Genomic DNA, 25,864 nt, shown 5'->3' with positions numbered 1-25,864 from the left:
TTGGAAATTGCTCCCAAGGATGAACCAGACTTGTGGAGGTCTACTATTTATTTTCTGAGGTCTTGGCTGATTTATTTTGATATTCCCATGATGTCAAACAAAGATGCACTGAGTTTGAAGGTAGGTCTTGAAATACATCCACAGGTACACCTCCAATTGTCTCAAAAGATGTCAATTAGCCTATCAGAAGCTTCTAAAGCCATGACATAATTTTCTGGAATTTCCCAAGCTGTTTAAAGGCACAGTCAACTTAGTGTATGTAAACTTCTGACCCACTGGAATTATAAGTGAAATAATCTGTCTGTAAACAATTGTTGAAAAACTGACTTGTGTCATGCACAAAGTAGATGTCCTAACCGACTTGCCAAAACTATAGTTTGTTAACAAGAAATATGTGGAGTGGTTGAAAAACGAGTTTTAATGACTCCAACCTAAGTGTATGTAAACTTCCTACATCAACTGTATGTAAATCTGATATTTAAGTTTTTATTTTTCATACATTTGCAAAAATGTATATAAACCTGTTTTTGCTTTGTAATTGTGGGGTATTGTGTGTAGATTGATGAGAGGAAAAAGTGATTTCATCAATTTTAGGATGAGGCTGTACTTTTCGAATGCACTGTATAGGACCCACCCCCCATCCTGGGATATGGACGCCTGATGAAGACCTAAAGGTCAAACCATAGTAACATTAAAATCACCTGGGAGCATGAAGAATCCAGCCATTTTGTTATTTTTATACACGCGTGAACAATCGTACTTATGCTGGAAACAGAATGCATGGAAGTGAATGAGAGAAAACAGTCGGGGTCGCGAGCATCAATGGTGTCACAAGCCTATAGCACGTCACGTCGGGCAGCAAGTTGATTTTTTCTTGCATCTTCGCGGAGCAGTGCTCTAAATGATCTGTCAGAAATAGACTGTATATGCATTGTTACCTCTGGCATTGTAAAATGTATAGTTAAAAAGTGTCTATTTGGTGATGATAAATTAAACTGCAAGCCTACGTGATGCTGTGTAGGCTAATCTCAGAAACCCAGAACTAAAGTCTTGCATAACTGACTCAGATGGTTGATTAAGTTGTGGGGGGAGTTTAGAAAAGTGTTAGAAAAGACACTAGAGCGAGGAGCAGAAGCAGCTTGGTAGCTCCACCCCAATCTCTCTGCAAGCTTCAGGCTATGGGCCAAATGTCCCCCTCCTCTTCAATCTGCACACAAGTGTTATGATAATGATAGTTTGTCGACACGTATGGTTTGTCTGGACTTGTGGCTAGATGGCATAGGCCTTTACACCTCTATCCAGTTGTCACGTCAGGGACTACAGTAGTTGAGAACTGTACCATTTTAGCTAAGCCTAACCCTTTTCCTAACCCTAAGCTCATTCTCCTAACCTGCTTGCGTTAGTTCTCCTGATCTGCTATGTAAACAAACCATCAGTATCACCACACTGGATACTGTTCCACAACTTCCTCATTAGTTGTCGCATCCCACAGTCAGATGCTATGGTACCATTTATGTTACGTACGTCTGTCCACAAAAGAGTATGTATGGGCTGGTAGTGGTTATGAAAAACAGGGTAGAAATGCATGAACGCAACAACATTCTACATGTATCAACTGGATTGGGTTTGGGAATTATGTATCACGTTGTCAATGTAAGTTGTTGACCGTGTCGTTATTGTTGATTACAGCCAACTGCCAGTTCAAACAAAGTGCATGGTTGTTAACGGTTTGAATTAATCCAATCTGGTCTAGAGATTGAGTGGGTCATAGCAAATGTGTATAGTTAAAACCTATATTGGTCTGCAGCCTGCAGGTTCTGGTTTATCTGACAAATACGCTACCTATTTGAAAACAATGCAACAGCCTACCTGTGTTGATTTCAATCATGTGTGTATAGGTCTAGGCAACGGCTGGAAATCTTGAGAAATTAGGTAAAGTCAATCAATTCAGGTGTTTTAAATTTTAAAAATAAAACAATTGAAACACTTTTGACATAATTTGCTTAACCTTTATTGAGAAATCAGTAAAAATTAGATGGCCTTTTTTAAATGATTGAATAAGTGTTTCAGTTTACTTCCTGAATTGACTGTCTTTAATGCAAATTTAGCCCACACCATCCCCGCTTCCCCGTCATCCCTACCCCTAGCTTCCCTGTCGTTCCTATCCCTAGCTTCCCCGTCATCCCTACCCCTAGCTTCCCTGTCTGAGCCCCTGCCGCAGCCTCCTGTGGAGCTCCAGTCTCAGGAGGTCTCTCTCCTTGCGGATGCCCTGCAGCACGGTACGGTTCTCCTGGGCACGGCGCACCAGGTAGGGCAGGGTGTTGTCCACCGAGCCATACGGCACTGACTTGTACACCAAGTAACCCTGCTGGGCTAGGGGGAGGAGATAGGATCAAAAGGGGGAGAGGTGGAGAAAAAGTGACACAGAAGCAAAGGACAGAGAAAGACAGAGAGAACCGACAAGGAGATAAAGAGAGGGGGTTGAGGGGACAGTGGGAGGACAGGAGAAAGAGAGAGACAGAGGCAGGAGAGAGGGACAGACAAAGGACAAGGAAGTGAAGAGGGAGAGGTTAGAGAGGATGGGTGGGGGAGAGGAGACAGAGAGGAGAGGAAGAGGGAGAGGTTAGAGAGGATGGGTGGGGGAGAGGAGACAGAGAGGAGAGGAAGAGGGAGAGGTTAGAGAGGATGGGTGGGGGAGAGGAGACAGAGAGGAGAGGAAGAGGGAGAGGTTAGAGAGGATGGGTGGGGGAGAGGAGACAGAGAGGAGAGGAAGAGGGAGAGGTTAGAGAGGATGGGTGGGGGAGAGGAGACAGAGAGGAGAGGAAAGGATAAAGAGAGGCAGAGAAACAAGGAAAGATGGATATGGGAAGAAAAAAGTAAATATTATGCACAACACTACCTTCATCTGTGTAGCTAAGCAAGGAAATGCAGAATAGGGACTTGAGTTTCCTTGACGATACACTTGAATACAAGTTGCATTTGAAGGGAGAAAGGAACCTTACCGAGAGTGAGAGACACATGGTCACACATCCCCAACAGTTGACCAAAACACACAGATCCACCATCTTTGTCCATTCCCAGCTCTCCCATCCTTAGGACAGATGTCACAATACCAATTCAATGTCATGTAATGCATGTGCTGCATTAGAGGCTTTACATAACATTTACCTCTGGGGGTGCTCTTGAGCCAAAAGAGGGTCCCCTAAATGGACAGGAATATCTCTAAATTTGAGGTAAAACATTTGTGAATCTTACCGTTGAACTGCACGCCTAACGGACTCCTCGTTGTGCGTGGCGACAATGATCCGATAGCGCTGAGGCTCCCGGGAGATGAGCTCCAGCAGGATGTCCAACGAGCCGTTGTAACTGCAGGAGCACAGCAACATTATGGAGAGACACAATGGCATGTTGTGACATGGCATTATCATATCAATGATATTTCTCAATGAACACATCATAACAAAAACATTCATGGTTAAAAACATTCCCAAAAATCAATATTTCTTTCGCGAAATGTTCACTCCTGTGTCATGGATTTCCAAAGAAAAAAAATGTTATAAAATGGTGGAAACTCCCTCTAGTCCAGGCCAATCCAGTGCTTAATTCCTGCCGGAACAGGATCCGGCACCACTCAGATTTGACTTGGTTTGTTCCGGCACCAATTTGCCTTGATCCGGTAGCATGGTGGTGGCAGCGTCATGCTCTGTGTGTAAGGGCCGGCGCTGGAGATTCGAAGCAGGTACGGGGCGCTGACATTTAATATGGAACAGACAGGTAGCAAAACAGGAACAGTGCCAGCACACGGGTAAACAAGGACATATGACAACTAATGCTGCAGCCGGGAACAGAGCGAGGAACCAGACAGATGTAAGGGAGGTAATGACACAGATGATTGAGTCCAGGTGAGTCCAATGAGCGCAGATGCTCGTGACTGGGAAAGGCAGGTGTGCGTACTGATGGTGGCAGGAATGCGTAATGCTGGGGAGCCTGCGCCAAGGAGGGAGAGCGGGAGCAGGCATGACAGTACCCCACCCTCTAGAGGCGCCACCCGGCGTCCCACCTGGGCGAGCCTGACGGCAGAGACACGGGCGCAGAGCAAGCCGGCTGGGCATAAACTGTAATTGCTGCCAAAAGTGCTTCAACAAAGTATTGAGTAAAGGGTCTGAATATTTATGGAAATTATGTAAATTGAAAAAAAACAAATAGTCCAGGCTTACACCAATCCAGTTCTTAATTTGAGACGGATACTGCCAGGAACAGGATCCAGCACCTCTCTGATTTGACTTTGTTTGTTCCGGCACCTATTTGCCTTGATCCGGAAGCTCTCGAGGATTTATTTATTGTTTCGCTTTTCGCACTGTAGACATTCTAATAAAATTTGAATCAAGATACCTCCTCGTTATTTCTCCCACCGCCCAGAAAGACCATAATGTATAAGCACGGTGACAATTCTGTGTAATCATCCTATCCTGCCACACTGATCTCAGACATGCTCTCTTATTTGTACATAGAGGTTATTGGGAGGGCCAGTGGGGTAGGTAACTGATCTTGACACAGGTCTTGGTAGTGGTGGTCAGCTAGTGAAGAGGTTCCTACGTAATCACATTACGCGTAATCACATTAGGCTAGTCATTTCCCTACTGAATTTGAATTGTAGGAAAGCCAAATAAAAAATGGATAAGACAAGGCAATCGAGTTTGATGACATTTTTCAAGTCCAGAAATTCAGAGAAAGATGTTGAATCGAACCCAGAGAACTGTCAGTGGCGATGCCTTAGCTTAGCCACTTTATGGCGATGCCTTAGCTTAGCCACCTAATAGTGATGCCTTAGCTAGCAGCGCTGCTAATCCCGGCAGTTCAGCATCACCACCGGCCCCTCCACTAGCTCGTAGGCCTACTAGCGAGTCAGACTCAGTGGGCGAGGGAGGCGGGGAGTTGGGGGGATGGGGGCAGTGCATCCACCGACAAAGTGCTCGGAGGAGGTGCAATTTGCAGTTCAAGAACAAGCAAACGTACAGTACCAGTCAAAAGTTTGGACACACCTACTCATTCAAGGGCTTTTCTGTATTTTTACTATTTTCTACTTTTTTAGAGAAATAGTGATGACATCAAAACTATGAAATAACACATATGGAATCATGTAGTAACCAAAAAAGTGTTAAACAAATCAAATATATTTCATATTTGAGATACTTCAAAGTAGCTACCCTTTGCCTTGATGACAGTTTTGCGCACACTCTTGGCATTCTCTCAACCAGCTTCATTCAGTAGTCATCTGGAAAGCATTTCAATTAACAGGTGTGCCTTGTTAAAAGTTCATTTGTGACATTTCTTTCCTTCTTAATGCATTTGAGCCATTCAGTTTTGTTGTGACAAGGTGGGTGGGGGGTGGTATACAGAAGATAGCCCTATTTGTTAAAAGACCAAGTCCATATTATGGAGAGAACATCTCAGATAAGCAAAGAGAAATGACAGTCCATCATTACTTTAAGACATGAAGGTCAGCCAATCTGGAAAATGTCAAGAACTTTGAAAGTTTCTTCAAGTGCAGTCGCAAAAACCATCAAGCACTATGATGAAACTGGCTCTCATGAGGATCGCCACAGGAAAGGAAGACCCAGAGTTGAAGTTAATTAGAGTTAACTGCACCTCAGATTGCAGCCCAAATAAATGCTTAACAGAGTTCAAGTAACAGACACATCTCATAGGAGACTACGTGAATCAGGCCTTCGTGGTCGAATTGCTGCAAAAAAACCACTACTAAGGTACACCAATAATAAGAAGAGACTTGCTTGGGACAAGAAACACGAGCAACGGACATTAGACCGGTGGAAATTTGTCCAAATTTGAGATTTTTGGTATCAACCGCCATGTCTTTGTGAGACATACAGTGGGGCAAAAAAAGTATTTAGTCAGCCACCAATTGTGCAAGTTCTCCCACTTAAAAAGATGAGAGGCCTGTAATTTTCATCATAGGTACACTTCAACTATGACAGACAAAACGAGAGAAAAAAATCCAGAAAATCACATTGTAGGATTTTTTATGAATTTATTTGCAAATTATGGTGGAAAATAAGTATTTGGTCAATAACAAAAGTTTATCTCAATACTTTGTTATATAAACTTTGTTGGCAATGACAGAGGTCAAACGTTTTCTGTAAATCTTCACAAGGTTTTCATACACTGTTGCTGGTATTTTGGCCCATTCCTCCAAGCAGTGATGTTTTGGGGCTGTTGCTGGGCAACACGGACTTTCAGCACCTGTCCGTTTCACCACAATAGACAGTAGGCTACTTGGATGTGTTCTCTATCTGCTACGCTGCCACGTTGTGTTTGACACTTTTTTCCTCAAAGTGGTCCCGGAACCTCAGAGCCCTCCAGATACCCCCCACCCCTCTCGCGCTCACTATGTGTTCCCGGGACCTCCCGATTTACAAATTAAGCACCGCACCAATCCAATGGTTTAATGCATGGGGAGGAGTGTACACAGGTGCAGACTTGAGGAGAAATAATTGATTATTTGGACATTGGTTATTTGAACGTCGGGAGCACCACTCCGTAATATAACATCTTTCGTCACCCCAAAAACCGACATGCGCAAGAGAGTTACCTGTCATTGGTGTGCTCCCAGGATTCGTGAACAGGTTCTGAACACCCCTCACTATTGGCCAGTTTCCTTTCTTTGTCCATGTACGCCCCTCTCACAAGCTTCACGCCCAGACAGAAGGACTCACTGATGGACAGGCGGACGTCCTCGAGCAGGAGAGACCGCGATTCCTGATGGGAAAGGAAGACAGAGGGGGGAGAATCAGAGAGAAAGTAATGAAGGGCGAAACAGAGAGAGAGAGAGAGACACAGAGAGAGAGAGGGGGGGGGGGGTGAGAGAAAGAGAGAGGACAAATTTGCAGGTATTGTATTAAACACAAGCACAATTACATTTTATAGAAAAAACATATGGTAAAACGTGAGTAAAAGGTCATTAAAAGGTTGGAGTCGTTAAAACTAGTTTTTAAACCACTCCACAAATTTCTTGTTAACAAACTATAGTTTTGGCAAGTTGGTTAGGACATCTACTTTGTGGATGACACAAGTCATTTTTCAACAATTGTTTACAGACAGATTATTTCACTTATAATTCACTGTATCACAATTCCAGTGGGTCAGAAGTTTACATACACTAAGTTGACTGTGCCTTTAAACAGCTTGGGAAATGAAAAAGGATGTCATGGCTTTACAAGCTTCTGATAGGCTATTTGACACCATTTGATTCAATTGGAGGTGTACCTGTGGATGTATTTCAAGGCCTACCTTCAAACTCAGTGCCTCTTTGCTTGACATCATGGGAAAATCAAAATAAATCAGTCAAGACCTCAGAAAATAAATAAACCTCCACAAGTCTGGTTGATCCTTGGGAGCAATTTCCAAACGCCTGAAGGTACCACGTTCATCTGTACAAACAATAGTATGCAAGTATAAACACCATGGGTCCACGCAGCCGTCATACCACTCAGGAAGGAGACATGTTCTGTCTCCTAGAAATGAACGTACTTTGGTGAAAAAAGTGCAAATCTATCCCAGAACAACAGCAAAGTACCTTATGAGGATGCTGGAGGAAACAGGTACAAAAGTATCTATATACACAGTAAAACAAGTCCTATATCGACATAACCTAAAAGGCCGCTCAGCAAGGAAGAAGCCACTGCTCCAAAACCGCAATAAAAAAGCCAGACTATGGTTTGCAACTGCACCTGGGGACAAAGATAGTACTTTTTGGAAAAATGCCCTCTGGTCTGATGGTACAAAAATAGAACTGTTTGGCCATAATGCCCATCGTTATGTTTGGAGGAAAAGGGGAGAGGCTTGCAAGCTGAAGAACACCATCCCAACTGTGAAGCACGGGGGAGGCAGCATCATGTTGTGGGGTGCTTTGCTACAGGAGGGACTGGTGCACTTCCCAAAATAGATGGCATCATGAGGATGGAAAATTATGTGGATATATTGAAGCAACATCTCAAGACATCAGTCAGGAAGTTCAAGCTTGGTCGCAAATGGCTTAAGGACAACAATGTCAAGGTATTGGAGTGGCCATCACAAAGCCCTGACCTCAATCCCATAGAACATTTGTGGGCAGAACTGAAATAGAGTGTGCGAGCAAGGAGGCCTACAAATCTGACTCAGTTACACCAGCTCTGTCAGAAGGAATTGGACAAACTTGTTGTGGGAAGCTTGTGGAAGGCTACCCGAAACGTTTGACCCAAGTTAAACAATTTAAAGGCAATGCTACCAAATACTAATTGAGTGTATGTAAACTTCTGACCCACTGGGAATGTGATGAAATAAATAAAAGCTGAAATAAATAATTCTCTCTACTAATTATTCTGACTTTTCACATTCTTAAAATAAAGTGGTGAGCATAACTGACCTAAAACAGGGAATTTTTACTAGGACTAAATGTCAGGAATTGTGAAAGACTGAGTTTAAAGTATTTTGCTAAGGTGTATGTAAACTTCCGATTTTCAACTGTAACTGCCAAAACTGTAAACAGAGCATTGGGAAAGTATTCAGACCCCTCGACTTTTCCATGTTTTGTTACGTTAGTTTTATTCTAAAATTGTTTTGTATTTAATCCTCATCAATCTACACGCAATACACCATAATTAAGAAACAAAAGCGGTTTTAAGATAACCCCCCCCAAAAAGAAAATCACATGTGGATAAGTATTCAGACACTTTACTTAGTACTTTGTTGAAGAACCTTTAGCAGTGATTACAGCCTCAACTCTTTTTGGGTATGATGCTAAAAGCTTGGCATACCTGTATTTGGGGAGTTTCTCCCATTCTCTCCTGCAGATCCTCTCAAGCTCTGTCAGGTTGGAGGGGAGTGTCGCTGCACAGCTATTTTCAGGTCTCTCCAGAGATGTTCAATCGGGTTCAAGTCCGGGCTCTGGCTGGGCCCCTCAAGGACATTCAGAGACTTGTCCCAAAGCCACTACTGCATTGTCTTGGCTGTGTGCTTAGGGCCCAGCCCCTGTTGGAATGTAAACCTTCGGCCCAGTCCGACCTCCTGAGCACTCTGGAGCAGGTTTTCATCAAGGATCTCTCTGTACTTTGCTCCATTCATCTTTCACTCCACACTGACTAGTCTCCCAGTCCCTGCCGCTGAAAAGAATCCCCACAGCGTGTTGCTGCCACCACCATGGTTCACCGTAGGGATGGTATTGGCCAGGTGATGAGCGGTGCCTGGTTTCCTCCAGAGTAGATGCTTGACATTCAGGCCAAAGAGTTCAATCTTGGTTTCATCAGACCAGAGAATCTTGATTCTCATGGTCTGAGAATCCTTTAGGTGCATTTTTGGCAAACTCCAAGTGGGCTGTCATGTGCCTTTTACTGAGGAGTGGCTTCCGTCTATCCACTTTACCATAAAAGCCTGATTGGTGGAGTGCTTCAAAGATGGTTGTCCTTCTGGAAGGTTCTTCAATCTCCACAGAGGAACTCTGGAGCTTTGTCAGAGTGACCATCAGGTTCTTGGTCACCTCCCCAACCAAGGCCCTTCTCCCTGATTGCTCAGTTTGGTCGTACGGCCAGCTCTAGGGAGAGTCTAGTGGTTACAAATTTTCTTCCATTTAAGAATGATGGAGGCCACTGTGTTCTTGGGGACCTTCAATGCTGCAGAAATGTTTTGGTACCCTTCCCCAGATCTGTGCCTCGACACAATCCTGTCTTGGTGCTCTATGGACAATTCCTTTGACCTCATGACTTGGTTTTTGTTCTGACATGCACTGCCAACTGTTGGACCTTATATAGACAGGTGTGTGCCTTTCCAAATCATATCTAGTCAATTGAATTTACCACAGGTGGACTCCAATTAAGTTGTAGAAACATCTCAAGGATGATCAATGATAACAGGATGCAGCTGTACTCAATTTTGAGTCTCAGAGCAAAGGGTCTGAATACTTATGTAAATAAGGTATTTATGTATTTTATTTTTAATACATTTGCAAAAATGTCAAAAAACCTGTTTGCTTTGTCATTACGGGGTATTATGTGTAGGTTCAAATTCTACTTCTTCTTCCAATAAGGCTGTAATCGAACAAAATATGGAAAAAGTGAAGGGGTCTGAATCCTTTCCAAATGCACTGTAAGTCTGAAAACTAGACTACCTTAAGGTAACACTGGTAGGTGTTCCAGATCCAGGCGCCATCTTGGTTGAACTTCTTCATCATGGCCATGGTGACGAGTGAGAGGGCGGGGTTCATGTATGTATACTCTGCGTCGACCAGAACTCGCACTTTGTTGGCACTGGCCTGAGAATGAAACACATACAGCAATGGAACTTTGGTAACACTTTACCTAAAGTGATTCTTACGTCTATAATGTGTAGGCCAGGGCTCCCCAACCCTGTTCCTGGAGAGCTACCGTCCTGTAGGTTTTCAATCTAACCCCAGTTGTAATTAACCTGATTCAGTTGATCAACCAGCTAATTATTAGAATCAGGTATGCTAGATTAGGGTTGGAGTGAAAACCTACAGGACGGGAAACTCTCCAGGAACAGGGTTGGAGACCATGACCATGTAATTACAAAGCAGATAGTATGTTAGTGGTTGAGTAGTTGCATACATGTAACTGCCCAAATAAAGGAAACACCAACATAAAGTGTCTTAATAGGGTGTTGTGCCACCATTAGCCAGAGCAGCTTCGATGCACCTTGTATTAGATTCTACTAGTGTCTGGAACTCGATTGGAGGGATGCGACACCATTCTTCCATGAGAAATTCTTTCATTTGGTGTTTTGTTGATGGTGGTAAAAAAAATACAGTCTCAGGCTCCGCTCCAGAAGAAGTGTTCAATTTGGGTTGAGATCTGATAACTGAGACAACCATGGCATATGATTTACATTATTTTCATGCTTATCAAACCATTCAGTGACCCCTTGTACTCAAGTGTTTCCATTATTTTGGCAGTTACAGTTGAAAATCGGAAGTTTACATACACCTTAGCCAAATACATTCAATCTGTTTTTCACAAATCCCGACATTTAATCTAAGTAAAAATTCCTTGTCTTAGGTCAGTTAGGATCACCACTTTATTTTAAGAATGTGAAATATCAGAATAATAGTAGAGAGAATGATTTATTTCAGCTTTTATTTCTTTCATCACATTCCCAGTGGGTCAGAAGTTTACATACACTCAATTAGTATTTGGTAGCATTGCCTTTAAATTGTTTAACTTGGGTCAAACATTTTGGGCAGCCTTCCACAAGCTTCCCACAACAAGTTGGGTGTTTGTAGGCCTCCTTGCTCGCACACGCTTTTTCAGTTCTGCCCACAAATTTTCTATGGAATTGAGGTCAGGGATTTGTGATGGCCACTCCAATACCTTGACTTTGTTGTCCTTAAGCCATTTTGACACAACTTTGGAAGTATGCTTGGGGTCATTGTCCATTTGGAAGATCCATTTGGGACCCAGCTTTAACTACCTGACTGATGTCTTGAGATGTTGCTTCAATATATCCAAATAATTTTCCTCCCTCATGAAGCCATCTATTTTGTGAAGTGCACCAGTCCCTCCTGCAGCAAAGCACCCCCACAACATGATGCTGCCACCCCGTGCTTCACGGTTGGGATGGTGTTCTTCGGCTTGCAAGCATCCCCCTTTTTCCTCCAAACATGACAATGGTCACTATGGCCAAACAGTTCTATTTTTGTTTCATCAGACCAGAGGACATTTCTCCAAAAAGAATGATCTTTGTCCCTGTGTGCAGTTGCAAACCGTAGGTAGACTGGCTTTTTTTATGGCGGTTTTGGAGCAGTGGCTTCTTCCTTGCTGAACGGCCTTTCAGGTTATGTCGATATAGGACTCATTTTACAGTGGATATAGATACTTTTGTACCTGTTTCCTCCAGCATCTTCACAAGGTCCTTTGCTGTTGTTCTGGGATTGATTTGCACTTTTTGCACCAAAGTATGTATCTCTAAGAGACAGAACGCGTCTCCTTCCTGAGTGGTATGACGGCTGCGTGGTCCCATGGTGTTTATACTTGAGTACTATTGTTTGTACAGATAAACGTGGTATCTTCAGGCGTTTGGAAATTGCTCCCAAGGATGAACCAGGCTTGTGGAGGTCTACAATTTTTCCTGAGGTCTTGGCTGATTTCTTTTGATTTTCCTATGATGTCAAGCTACGAGGCACTGAGTTTGAAGGTAGGTCTTGAAATACATCCACAGGTACACCTCCAATTGACTCAAATGATGTCAATTAGCCTATCAGCAGCTTCTAAAGCCATGACATCATTTTCTGGAATTTCCCAAGCTATTTAAAGGCACAGTCTGACCCACTGGAATTGTGATACAGTGAATTAAAAGTGAAATAATCTGTCTGTAAACAATTGTTGGAAAAATGGCTTGTGTCATGCACATAGATGTCCTAAATGACTTTCCAAAACTATAGTTTGTCATTTGTGGAGTGGTTGAAAAACAAGTTTTAATGACTCCAACCTAAGTGTATGCAAGCTTCCAACTTCAACTGTATGTGTTGGTGCAAGGGCTATTTAAGGTAAAGTTTTACCGACTCTTTTACATCTAACTTCATGACAGGATTATCATTGCATGTGGTAAAAAAAATATATTACGGGGCACATGGTGCATTGAAGCAATACATATCATTGAATGTGTAGAAGAAGATACACTACAGGACACATGGGGCATCTAAGTATACAAGTATAAATACATGTATTTGGACAATATTTATGAATTTATGAAAATGCATATTTTTTTCTCTCCATACCTCTCCCACTTTGTTGAGCCTCTGAAGGCCGCACAGGAAATGTGTGTTCTCGCTCTCCTGTAAACCGGGGAAGCTGATTGGCTGTGAGAAACAGGACCAGACAGTGGATCAGTCATCACTCTAGACCAGGTATTCCCAAACTAGGGGGGGTGGGGTGCACAATGCAGTCGGGTGTACGCCAAATAAAAAGTGATACACATAATAAAAATACAAATAAAAAAAATCTACTTTTTTTCACATTTTCAAACTGTCCATTTAGTAAGGCCCGTGTCCATAGAGACACATAACAGCTCTACTGGTAATACTGCTACTACCAGCAGTACTACACCTGCACCTGTCGATGACAGAAGTTGTTCTGCTTCCACGAGCACATCCAATGCTAGCATCAGTAATTCTACATTCGTTGTTAGCCCAGGTAGCATGGACACTGACAGTTGTGAATCTGATGCAGCCGAAGAGCTACTGCCCCCTTACCCAGGAAAGCACTGAACAACAGACAGGGACGTTGGACCATCGAAGAGGCACAAATATGATGAGAACTACATTGATTTGTGGTTCACTTGGGAGTAGTACCTTTCCTCAGTGTGTTAAATTAGCAAAAGTACTATCTCACAACTCAATGAAACCTTCACTCTTGCGCACACATTTAGAAACAAAACATGCCAATTTGAAAAATAAGTCACAGGAGTTTTTTGAGTGAGAATTAAGACAACTTTTGAGTAGTAAGACATGTATAAAAGCAACAGATACCATTAATAAGAAGGAGCTAGAAGTGTCTTATATGGTGAGCTACCAAGTGGCTAGGATAGGCAAGCCCCATACTATTGTGGAGGACTTCATTCTTCCTGCTGCCACATATATGGCTGGGATAATGCTGGGGGAAAAGGCCCATAAAACTATACAGACAATGTCTTCATCAAACAACACAGTTTCACCACGCATCAGTGACATGGCAGGAGATGTTCTGAAACAATTACTGCTTCGTATACAAGCCAGTGAATTCTATGCGCTACAGCTGGATAAGTCAACAGACGAGGTGGGCCTGGCACAGCTCCTAGGTCATGTCCGTTACATTCGTGGGGGGTCAATTAAGGAAGAAATCCTCTTCAAGAAACCACTGGAAACCAGGACAACAGGAGAGGATATTTTTAAAGCACTGGACAGTTTTGCAATGGACTTTGGTGGTCAAGATGTGTATCAACATACAGAAGTGCACTGGTTATCAAGGGGCAAAGCATTGACACATTTTTTAAAAATTGTGAGACAAGCTTAAAGTTTTCTTTACTGACCATAATTTTCACTTCTCTGACCGTTTGCATGATGACAAGTTTCTCACATGACTGGCCTATCTGGGGGATGTTTGTTCTCGCCTGAATGATCTGAATCTAGGATTACAGGGACTCTCCGCAACTATATTCAATGTGCGGGACAGAATTGAGGCTCTGATTAAGAAGTTGGAGCTCTTTTCTGTCTGCATTAACAAGGACAACACACAGGTCTTTCCATCTTTGTACGATTTTTTGTGTGCAAATTACCTCAAGTTTACGGACAATGTCAAATGGGATATAGCAAAGCACCTGAGTGAGTTGGGTGCGCAATTACGCAGGTACTTTCCCGAAACGGATGACACAAACAACTGGATTCATTATCCCTTTCATGCCCTGCCTCCAGTCCACTGAACAAGATTGCCTCATCGAAATTGCAACAAGCGGTTCTGTGAAAATCAGAAACCACTGCCAGATTTCTGGATTGGGCTGCGCTCAGAGTATCCTACCTTGAGAATCTGTGGTATGACTTAAAGATTGCTGTACACCAGCGGAACCTATCCAACTTGAAGGAGCTGGAGCAGTTTTGCCTTGAAGAATGGGCAAAAATCCCAGTGGCTAGATGTGCCAAGCTGATAGAGACATACCCCAAGAGACTTCCAGCTGTAATTGCTGCAAAAGATGGCTCTACAAAGTATTGACTTTGGGGGGGGGGGTGAATAGTTATAAACGCTCAAGTTTTTGTGTCTTATTTCTTGTTTGTGTCACAATAAAAAATATTTTGTATCTTCAAAGTGGTAGGCATGTTGTGTAAATCAAATGATACAAACCCCCCCCAAATTAATTTTAATTCCAGGTGGTAAGGCAACAAAATAGGAAAAATGCCAAGGGGGGTGAATACTTTCACAAACCACTGTACCTATATGAGGGTGGATTCTCTGCCCTCACTAGCATGAAAATTAAATACAGACACAAGAGTGTGTGTGGAAAATGATTGAAGACTGAGACTCTCTCCAATACAACCCAACATTACATAGTTATGTCGATCCTTTTAAGCACACCCTTCTCATTAACCTGTGGTGAGTTATTCACAATTGTCGATGAAGAAATTCGGTTTTATATGTAAGATGGTTAAATAAAGAGCAAAATTATCGATTATTATTATATTATTATTTGTGCCCTTGAAGAGCTCTTTGTCACTTCCCACTAGCCGGGTGGTGACAAAAACTCACAGTCATTCTTATGTTGAATAAATCAAATCAAATTTCAAATCAAATGTATTTATATAGCCCCTTTTACATCAGCTGATATTTATTATTTAGTGCTGTACAGAAATACATGTAGCGTATAGTGTGTGTGGTAGGCTTACAATGATGAAAAAAACAACATTTGAGAGTGCGCTGACCCTGGTGCGAGAGGGGGTATGCAGCTGGAGGTTGAATTTTTGAAGGGGTACGGGACTATGAAAAGTTTGGGAACCACTGCTCTAGACTCATAGAGAGGCATCTGAACATCTCACAAAATGGCTCACCCACCTCTCCGTCCATGGCTCTGACTAGGAGGTCTAGGTCATACTGTTGTTCTGAGAGCAGGGTTGAAAGCTTCACCTAAGTACAAAGGGAAATGTGTCAACAGAGATCTGGGCCCGCATTTATCAAGTGCCTCAGAGTCGGATTGCTGATTCAGGATAGGTTTAGCCTCTTAGATCATATTGAATTATATTATTATGGACAGGGAGGACCTGATCCTAGGTCCCTTTATTGGATGATATTGTTAATAAATCATAGAGAGCTAGTTATACAGAAAAGCTAGACTGGTCCCAGACCTGTTTGTGCACTTACAATTTCAGTCCTTGTCAAGGTAAACATTGTGTGTCATGACAACAAGAAGTTGGTATGATAGCACAAACAGACGGGCACTCAGGCTACACAGGAATGTAGTGTTTATTGCTTAAACAATATATTTCATAAGGGCAGGAAGACAGCAGGGTTGGGGTAAATGGGGTATATTCCATTTAAATTCAATTCTGGATGTAAACTGAAATTCCAATTCTCCTCGAGGATTTTCTATGATTAAAATGTGGGAAATGTGGAACTGTATTGAAATGGAATTGGCCCCAACCCTGCAGGATAGTACAATTAAAATGATTTAGTCTTCAAAGGTCTAATTAATACCATGATTACACACAATGGAGAAAGATTGTTTCAATAGAAAGGCATTCACTTACAAAAAGATGGAAGAAATCAACTTAACAAACCAAAAAAGCATGAACTATGCTCCTGGCAGAGTAAAAGGGTTTTAGTCAAGTAAGTCATACACTTACACACAGCTCTGGACTGAGCAAGGCAGTGATCTTCAGCTGCATCATGGGATCTTTGCTCCATGCATTGCTATGGGACATGTCGACGCATTCCAACATGGACGCCAGGTTGTCGTTGTACCGTCGCTCCCTGTTGACAATTGATATTTGACCACATGCATTCAGACTGAAAGTTATTCCATATTTTTTTAAATTATTATTTGAATTTTGTTTTGCCCCTTTCACCCCAATTTCGTTATATCCAATTGGTAGTTACAGTCTTGTCTCAACACTGCAACTCCCACCACAAGGAATCGCTAGAGCACGATGGGACAAGGACATCCCGGCCAGCCAAAACCTCCCCTAATAAGGACGATGCCAATTGTGCGCCACCTCATGGGTCTCCCGGTTGTGGCCGGCTGCGACATAGCCCGGGATCGAACCCGGGTCTGTAGTGACGCCTCAAACACTGCGATGTATTGCCTTAGAGCGCTGCGCTACTCTGGAGGCCCTTCAATATTTCTGAATGAAAACAAACATTGAAAAAAGTTAAATAGATCTTGATCATCAATTTATGTAAAGTGCTGCATGAAACCCATGTAATTGCACTGCGTATGGTAGCCGAGCATTGCCAGCATAAAACCTTTTTCACACCACTGAGCCAAACTGAACTGAGCCTGGTTACATATCTTTAACTTATTTTGTACATAATGTTGCTGCTACCGTCTCTTATGTACGAAAATAACTTCTGGACATCAGAACAGCGATAACTCACCACGAACTGGCAGACTTTTTTTTTTCATTTAACGAGTCCGAAGAGCCCAACTTGAACGACATACTACTTTCCCGGGAACAGGCCCAAATCCCCGTCATTTGTGTGAAGAGACAATGGAGAAAAAGAGGACGAAGGTCAGGCTGCCTTCTGAGAATTTGTGTGTGATCGAATAAACCTTCCGTTCTTCTAGCTAACGAAAATAAAATCGACGACCGACAAGGAAGATTAAACTACCAACGGGACATTAACAACTGGAATATCTTATGCTTCACGGAGTCATGGCTGAACGACGACATTATCAACAGCTGGCTGGTTATACACTGTATCGGCAGGATAGAACAGCAGCCTCTGGTAAGACAAGGGGTGGCGGACTGCATATATGTAAACAACAGCTGATGCACAATATCTAAAGAAGTCTCAAGGCTTTGCTCACCTGAGGTAGAGTATCTCTTCCTAGGTCGTCATTGTAAATAAAATAAAATTCTTAACTGACTTGCCTAGTCAAATAAAGGTTAAATATATTTTTTTAAATAAATCTCATGATATGCTGTAGACCACAGTGTATACCTAGAGAGTTTTCATCTGTATTTTTCGTAGATGTCTACATAGCACCACAGACTGATGCCGGCACTAAAACCGCACTCAATGAGCTGTATTCCGCCAACTTTACTCCACACACAGAGACGCGTTCAAAGCTCCACCCTCCATTTGTCAAATCTGATCATAATTCTATCCTCCTGATTCCTGCTTACAAGAAGAAGAATAAAAGCAGGAAGTATCAGTGACTCGGTCTATAAAAAAGTGGTCAGATGAAAAAGATGCTAAGCTACAGGACTGTTTTTCTAGCACAGACTGGATTATGTTCCGGGATTCTTCCTATGGCATTGAGGAGTACACCACATCAGTCATTGGCTTCATCAATAAGTGCATCGATGATGTCGTCCCCACAGTGACCGTACGTACATACCTCAACATCTGCACTGAGCTAAAGAAAAGAGCTGCCGCTTTCAAGGAGCGGGACCCTAACCCGGAAGCTTATAAGTAATCCCACTATGCCCTCCGACAAACCATCAAACAGGCAAAGCATGAATACAGGACTAAGATTGAATCGTACTACACCGGCTCCGACGCTCCTCAGATATGGCAGGGCTTGCAAACCAAAGGGAATCACAGTCGCGAGCTGCCCAGTGACACGAGTCTACCAGATGAGCTAAACTACTTCTTTGCTCGCTTCGAGGCAAATAACACCGAAACATGTATGAAAGCACCAGCTGTTCCGGACAACTGTGCGATCACGCTCTTCCGCAGTCGATGTGAGTAAGACCTTTAAACAGGTCAACATTCACAAGGCCGCAGGGCCAGACGGATTACCAGGACGTGTACTGCGAGCATGCGCTGACCAACTGGCAACTGTCTTCACTCATATTTTCAACATCTCCCTGTCCGAGTCTGTAATACCAACATGGTTTAAGCAGACCACCATAGTCCCTGTTCCCAAGAACACTAAGGTAACCTGCCTAAATGACTACCGACCCATATCACTCACGTCTGTAACCATGAAGTGCTTTGAAAGGCAGGGCATGGCTCACATCAACACCATTATCCTAGAAACCATAGACCCACTCCAATTTGCAATAGACCCATTCCAATCTCCAATTTGCATTGCAAACTGCATTGTTGGTTAGGGGATTGTAAGTAAGAATTTCACCTGTTGTATTCTGCGCTTGTGACTAATACAATTTGATTTGATCCACAATAGTTAAACTATCCAAGCCCAGAAGTACAGTTTAGCACGCTAGTGTGGAAAGGGGTTTAACATAGAAATATGTTGTCTAACCCAGTGCTCTCTCCCAGGTCCTCTTCAATGGGCACAGCCAGCATGGGGCGGAGTCCCAGGGAGCTCATCTTCTCCATGGAATGGGTGATCTCGCCCTCACTCTCCCCGGCCACAAACTGAGCATATACAGAGGGCCGCAGGAACAGGGCAAACCCCCTTTTCCCGAGCAGAGTCCGCGCTACAGACATGAGCTGAGAGAGAGAGAGAGAGAGAGAGAGAGAGAGAGAGAGAGAGAGAGAGAGAGAGAGAGAGAGAGAGAGAGAGAGAGAGAGAGAGAGAGAGAGAGAGAGAAAGAAAGAAAGAAAGAAAGAAAGAAAGAAAGAAAGAAAGAAAGAAAGAATGAAGGGGATGATGAGTGAGTCAGGTACAAATAAAGAGATAATTTTGGCTAGAGGTAAAGAGAGAGGGATATAAAAAATAAATACGGAGTATGAGAGGCAGAGAAAGAGTGGGCTCTGATTGACAGGGAGGGAAACTGAGACGGGCAAGCATACTTGACCTTTATACATTGACAGACACATTGAGTGCAACAGTGTAAGCATTTGACTGTCTGCACTCACTCGCTTACTGATTGAGTTCCAAATGGCACTCTATTCCCTATATAATGCACAACCTTTGACCTTGAGCCCTATGAGTCGGTGTCAAAAGTAGTGACACTCACTCATTCACTCACTTCACCACTCACTCATTGCCCTCAATTCCTCTCTCTCTCATCCCTTCCCTGTTTCATACTGCTCATGTAGTGTATATCTCTTCTCCCTCCCTCCCTCCCTCCCTCCCTCCCTCCCTCCCTCCCAGTATCTCACCTTCCCACAGTTGTTGACCAGCACTGGGACAGAGCAGAGTTGGAACACCCCTAATGCTCGGAGCAGTTCCCCAAAGCTCTTTACCCTGAAGGCGCTGGGGTCCTCAAAGTTCAACGCCACGGGGAGGGCGTCCGCTGCCACCCGCTCCACCACCTTTGGGGCCGCAGTTCCCAACAGCCTCAGCGACAGGAAGTGATGCAATGATGGGCGAAGCAGTGGAGACATCATCGCTGATGGAGGGCTTCTGGATGGACCCGACGTCTGTGTAGATGTGTGTATGTGAACAATGTGCCTGTTAATGTGTGTGTGTGTGTCTGTGGTGTGTTTACTTTCCTTGCTTGCGTAGTTGTGTAGACTCCCTTTGCCTTGACCGCTTGTTCAGCAGTCTGACAGGGTCACACATACATAAACAAGTGAAGATACCCTCAGCTGAGAACCTGCTGAAAGAGAAGAATGAGGGGTAGAGAACATGTCAACACATACAGAGAAAGAGAAATACAGTACAAGTAAACATTGACCATCATTAGAGAAGTAGAGAACATGTCAACACATACAGAGAAAGAGAAATACAGTACAAGTAAACATTGACCATCATTACAGTACAGCAATTCACCATTTTTATCCAAGAGGCTGATAATGAGTATCCCTCCATACACGCATTACATTTACTTTCCACTTGAATTAAAACTTTGACAATTGTACATTATTAGAAATCCATGCCTATTAAGTTAACTGTTAATTTCCCCAAATGCGAGTAAACTAAGCCACAAATATGAATTGCTCTGATAGAGATTAGTGGTGGGCACCAATATCGATAATGTTTGATATCGATATGAGCAAGGCATAACGAATAGTTTTATGTAAAAAGCATAAATGAAGTCCAGTCTGGTGATACAGAAAATATTTGTCACCACAGATGGTTTGTTTACATAGCAGGTTAGGATGATTAACGTGGTAGGTTAGGTGAATGAACATGGCAGGTTAGGAGAATGAGGTTAAGGTAAGGAAAAGGGTTATGGTTAAGGCGTCAGCATGCTTCCGTTCAGCTGGCGCCTGGCTGAACTCGGAAAGCCGAACCAAACGAGTGTAAGCCCTTTGCTTGAGAAACGAGAAAATAGCGGCAATAGTACTGTTTTCCCATTTTGAGACACCGTAGCCAGTATACATTTCCGCACAACTAATCTAACATAACTCAAGAAATTAATTTTGACGTTTTTGCCGAGGCGATCTTACTAAGATGTTTGGTGCATTATTATTCAATGAAAAATGTCCATGAAAATGAGTTGTCTCTCATTGAATGACAACAAAGCCTTGATTGAAGAATCTCTACTGTTGACCAATCACCGACAAAGGGGCGTAGACTTTCAGATTGCCTCCAGAAAAAAAATGTTGAGCGCCTGAACAGTCGAAAAAACCCTCACTGAAGTCCAAAACTAACAAAAATGTCACAAAATGTCGTCATAATATATGCACAAACTCTACTGAACTGTTTTGACTAGGAAGCATGAGGACACCTTTAGGATTAACTACAATGCTACATTTGTCAACAGCTGTTGTCCTCAACGCGATCACTAGATAGAGCGGTAGCCCTACTCCATCTAGCCACAACGGTAGAAACGTAAACAAAGCATCTGTGGTGACAAAATCATCAGTATCATGACACCTTCATGCACAAAACCCTCTCCCAGACCTTCTCACAGGCTCTCAACTTATCATACTTAATTGCCTGCTGATAGGTCATCAAAGGATGTCTCTCTGTTTCTCTCCAAATGTGAAGTTGAGCCATTCGTTACATTCAGGTCAAGGGAAATATTGTATTCTTTCTATAAAAAAAAGATATCTACAAATTTTTCAGGATTTTGTGAATCCCTGGAAAAAATCTGAATGAATTTAAACATAAAAGTTTTGAAAACATAGCTTGTCCAAAAAAAGTGATCTCCTGGCACAACTTATCCCGGATATGGGGTAAGTTGAGTATGAGGACAGGGTAAGTTGAGCGCCTTGGGGTAAGTGAGTGTTGGTGCTAGTAGGTAAAAGTTTAATTAACGGAGTGGGGTGTGGTATATTGTATTTCTTAAATGTATGTCTACATTGAGATAGACAGGTAACTGCCAAAATAATGGAAACTCCAACATAAAGTGTCTTTGGACCACCGGAGCAGCTTCGATGCACCTTGTATTAGATTCTACAAATGTCTGGAACACTATTGGAGGGATGCGGCACCATTCTTCACAGAGAAATTCCATCATTTGGTGTTTTGTTGATTGTGGTGGAAAACACTGTCAAATCAAATCGAATTGTATTTGTCACATGCACAGAATACAACAGCATACAACCATACTGTGAAATGCTTACTTACAGGCCTTTAAAACTTCTTAAAGCATTGTTGGTTAAGAAAGAATGCATGTTAAGAAAAAAATGTAAAATAAAAGTAACAATTAATTAAACAACAGCAGTAAAATAACAAGCGAGGCTATATACAGGGTGTTACGGTACAGAGTCAATGTGGAGGCTATATACAGGGTGTTACGATACAGAGTCAATGTGGAGGATATATACAGGGAGTACCAGTACAGAGTCAATTGGTTAGGAGATCGTAAAACGGCAGCCATCTCCTCACGCCGCTCCAGAATCTTGCATAAATGTTGAATTGGGTTGAGATCTGGAGACTGAGACAGCCATTGCATATGGTTTACATGGTTTTCATGCCCATCAAACCATTCAGTGACTACTCGTGCCCTGTGGATGGGCGAATTGTCATCCGCTCCCATCAGGATAGAGATGATTTACCACAGGTTGAATGTGATCCCTCAGAATGACTGTGTATTTACTGACATTTACCTTGCCCACTAAGGGGTTGAGTGGACCGAAACCATGACAGGAAAATCCACCCCATACCATAACAGAGCCGCCAGAACCCTCATTTACTCAAGTGTTGCCCTTATCTTGTCAGTTACTTGTAGATTTCTCTGTTGAATATTACTTACCCTTCCATTTCTTGACCAATTGTCTGGGACAGGGACATTGTTTCGATGTGCCAATTCATAGGCAAGATCTCTGCATTTGAGGCTACAAAGACCATGAAACTGGTCTGCGAAATTCGTGATATGTTTAGCAAGCTCAGACTCCATGTCATCAGATTTGACCTGTGCTACTCTATCATAGCCTCTCTTTCACACGGGTCCCTGTTCTTTACATTTTTTGTCAATGTACCTCTTCAGTGTCAGTCTGTCTTTTCAACCCTTGCTTCTGCTCAAATGGGTTTCTTCTTCTCTCATTTCCTTGGCTGCTCTGTCAAGAACCTCGAGGGGGGCTCGACCCCTGCTTGCTTTACATTTGTATACATGGGGCATGATGAGGTCTGCTCTGTAACAATAATGCAGTTTTGCATTCATATGTATGACACATTGAAAAATTACTATGCATATTATGCATAAAACTGACGATGTAATCAAAGCAAACATACCCCAAAGCAAACATTTTGACTAGATTAGCCCACATAGCTGCAAATATGCACTTTCATGCTAGGTTTAGGGCACACATGTCCAACTCATCCCATGGAGTGTCTGCAGGAACTCCCCTCAGACACTAGGCCCTGCATGGAACGAGTTTCACACCCGTTTTAGGGCGTCATATTGTAGCTTATAAAGACCCCAATTGATGTATAAAATAATCCTCTACTTTGGTTTAGATGAAACCTATAACAAATGAGTTGGACTTTGTGAAATCTGTTTTTTTTTGGACCTAGGTTGCTAACCACAATTTTCTATGTGGTTTCTTCCTTCAGACTTCAAATGAAATGATTACCTCTTCCTAAATATTTGCGTATGGTTTCCGAGAAACAAGGTGTGGCTCAACTAACCCTTTGGATCAACTTACCCCACTTTCCCTTACGCTGTGTGCCTCCATTCTCTCCCTCCTTATACTGTCCTCCCCTCCAGCCCTCTGCTGTAAATTCCCATGAACACTATTTAAGTGATGCCGACTTACTAAGAAGTATTACTCAATGCATGACATGTTTGTGGTTTTTGTTGCATCATTTTGCTGATTCGGAGCAGTAAGATTGCACTTGAACATCAGGCGAGTAATAAGATAAAACCTGATGTCCATATAATGTACATAGTAGTGTGTTGAACTGCAAAAAGACAATTTTATCGTTGTGGAGTAAACCACACGACACCATGTCCAGATGAAGGAGAAACTGTTTTCTAAATTGTTAACAGTGTAACCTGCACTGTTTCTGTAGGGGAGACCGGGGACAGTTGTAACACATTTTGGAGTTTATTCAAATTGTATTTATTCTAACACTGTTTGATGTAGAGAGTTGTACATTTCACAAAGGCCACTGACATTTATTTTGCCTGCTAACTATTAATATAGTTTAGACACCTGTGCTAAATGTGGAATTTTTACATTTCTGTCTTAATCCGAAAAGTCCTGATGTTACAAATGACCCCAATAGCAGGGTTATTAGTGATGCTATATGGGACAGTTGCAACACTTGAACATAAAAAAAAATATTAACATTAATTCAGCAATGTTATGATTTGAAACGTATATGTGGATGAAAACACACTAAATTGAAAACAAAACTTTAAAAACACTTTTAGGCATGACACTCAGTAGAAAAATGCATATTTTGTATAACAGTAGTACTCAAACAAAATGTAAGAATTTGACATTTTTACAAGGTATTATCTTAGTTGCACTGCCACAGTTGATTTAAAGGGAAATTTGATATGTGAATGTCTATATACTATAAAATTGTATGTTTAATAAAACCAATATCAATATTGTATCAATAAAATGCAAATCTAAATAAATATATATATATTTTTTTTATAGGTGCCCATCGCTAATTAAGACCAAAACAGAAAAAGCAAAGGAACCCTTACCATATGTCCAGAGTACACGGTCTGTCACCAGTCAATTGACACATTTCATCTAGAGGGAGGTTCTATGGGGGTGGACACAGACGTGTTGTACCATTTATTGGGTAACTAGCCAGTTAATGAGTGGCTAACTTGAGTAAACATCAGGTTCACCTCGGAGAGCACAAATAATTGGTGTCAAGTCCACGTTGGATCCAAATTGTAATTGTCAAGCCCTTTCAAAATCAGTGTCAAGCCCACGTTGGATCCCAAAGTATCAGCAAAACCTTACAAATCAATGGTTGTAGAGGTAATGTCAAGCCCACGTTGGATCCTAAGTATCGTCCATACCTTACAAATCAATGGTTGTAGAGGTACTGTCAAGCCCACGTAGGATCCTAAGTATCGGCAATACCTTACAAATCAATTGAAGTAGTAGTTCCATCTCAGACAGACAAGTGAAAGATTTCAGAGCTTTTAATTAATTAAAACAACACTAGTCTCTCTGAGTAGTAACCCAATGAAATTGACATCCAAAAATTAACCCACATGTTTCTACTCACTGGTTTTCTATGAAGATAAATGTTTTTCTGAAAGTGCATTGTTACTCCAGTTATTAACCACAAAAGTAACTAAAAGTTGCAATCTGTGATTGCTACATACATTTTTGTACATTGATCAAATTGACACGGTATAATTGACTCGACAACAACCAATATAATTTTTTTTACCTCGATTAACTTAACAGGAAATCATTCAAAATCTCAGACCATTTGTGTAGCTATACCGCTTGTAGCAATATGCTGTTTTATTCATATTGTATAAGCCAGGTATTTTCTCCTCTCTGCTCATTTTGGACCAACTCTACTCTTTTCAACTTCATTGTCCCCCCCCCTTTCCCAGACCAAGAGAATGGCAACCACCCAAAATAAAGTAAAGATGGCGTTCCTGCCTGTCAACATTGCAGACCCCTGCTAGAACTCACAATGCTTGGGTAGGTGTTTAACTTATCAGCTACCACTTCATAATGACACAGCAATTTGATGCCCGACTACAGTAGTCGGGAAGGAACTTGACCAATAGATCATAGAGGACGTTTGGGAAAACCAGATGTTAGAATTACCCAGAAATGGCAGAGAGAAAGGGACAGGTGTTAAACAGATAGTAGTTTAGAGGAGTTGGAGGAAAAATACTTTGCCCCAAAGTAGACCTAGCTAACTGTCCCAGAGG

The 25,864-nt window shown here is 42.3% G+C and overlaps 1 protein-coding gene across 2 annotated transcripts; it reads right to left on the bottom strand.

Annotated features, from left to right (window-relative positions):
• Positions 1 to 1,987: 1,987 nt before the first annotated feature.
• prodh2 (proline dehydrogenase 2) lies at positions 1,988 to 24,755 on the bottom strand. Of its 2 annotated transcripts, none has more exons than XM_046356488.1 (11): positions 24,659 to 24,755; positions 19,764 to 20,203; positions 18,958 to 19,148; positions 16,370 to 16,496; positions 15,582 to 15,653; positions 12,782 to 12,862; positions 10,160 to 10,303; positions 6,611 to 6,777; positions 3,256 to 3,366; positions 3,003 to 3,091; positions 1,988 to 2,373 (listed from the first exon to the last, which is right to left on the bottom strand). In XM_046356488.1, exons 2-11 carry the CDS (start codon positions 19,989 to 19,991, stop codon positions 2,192 to 2,194), a joined length of 1,392 nt encoding a protein of 463 aa, XP_046212444.1. In that variant the 5' UTR covers positions 19,992 to 20,203; positions 24,659 to 24,755; the 3' UTR covers positions 1,988 to 2,191. The 2 variants fall into 2 exon arrangements, with proteins under 2 accessions (XP_046212444.1, XP_046212445.1); XM_046356489.1 differs by having other exon boundaries at positions 19,764 to 20,200; positions 24,659 to 24,718.
• Between the last annotated feature and the right edge of the window lie 1,109 nt (positions 24,756 to 25,864).

Source organism: Oncorhynchus gorbuscha, linkage group LG07 (assembly GCF_021184085.1).
Source record: "Oncorhynchus gorbuscha isolate QuinsamMale2020 ecotype Even-year linkage group LG07, OgorEven_v1.0, whole genome shotgun sequence".
Lineage (NCBI taxonomy): Eukaryota > Metazoa > Chordata > Actinopteri > Salmoniformes > Salmonidae > Oncorhynchus > Oncorhynchus gorbuscha.
This window is presented reverse-complemented; position numbering and strand designations above follow the sequence as displayed.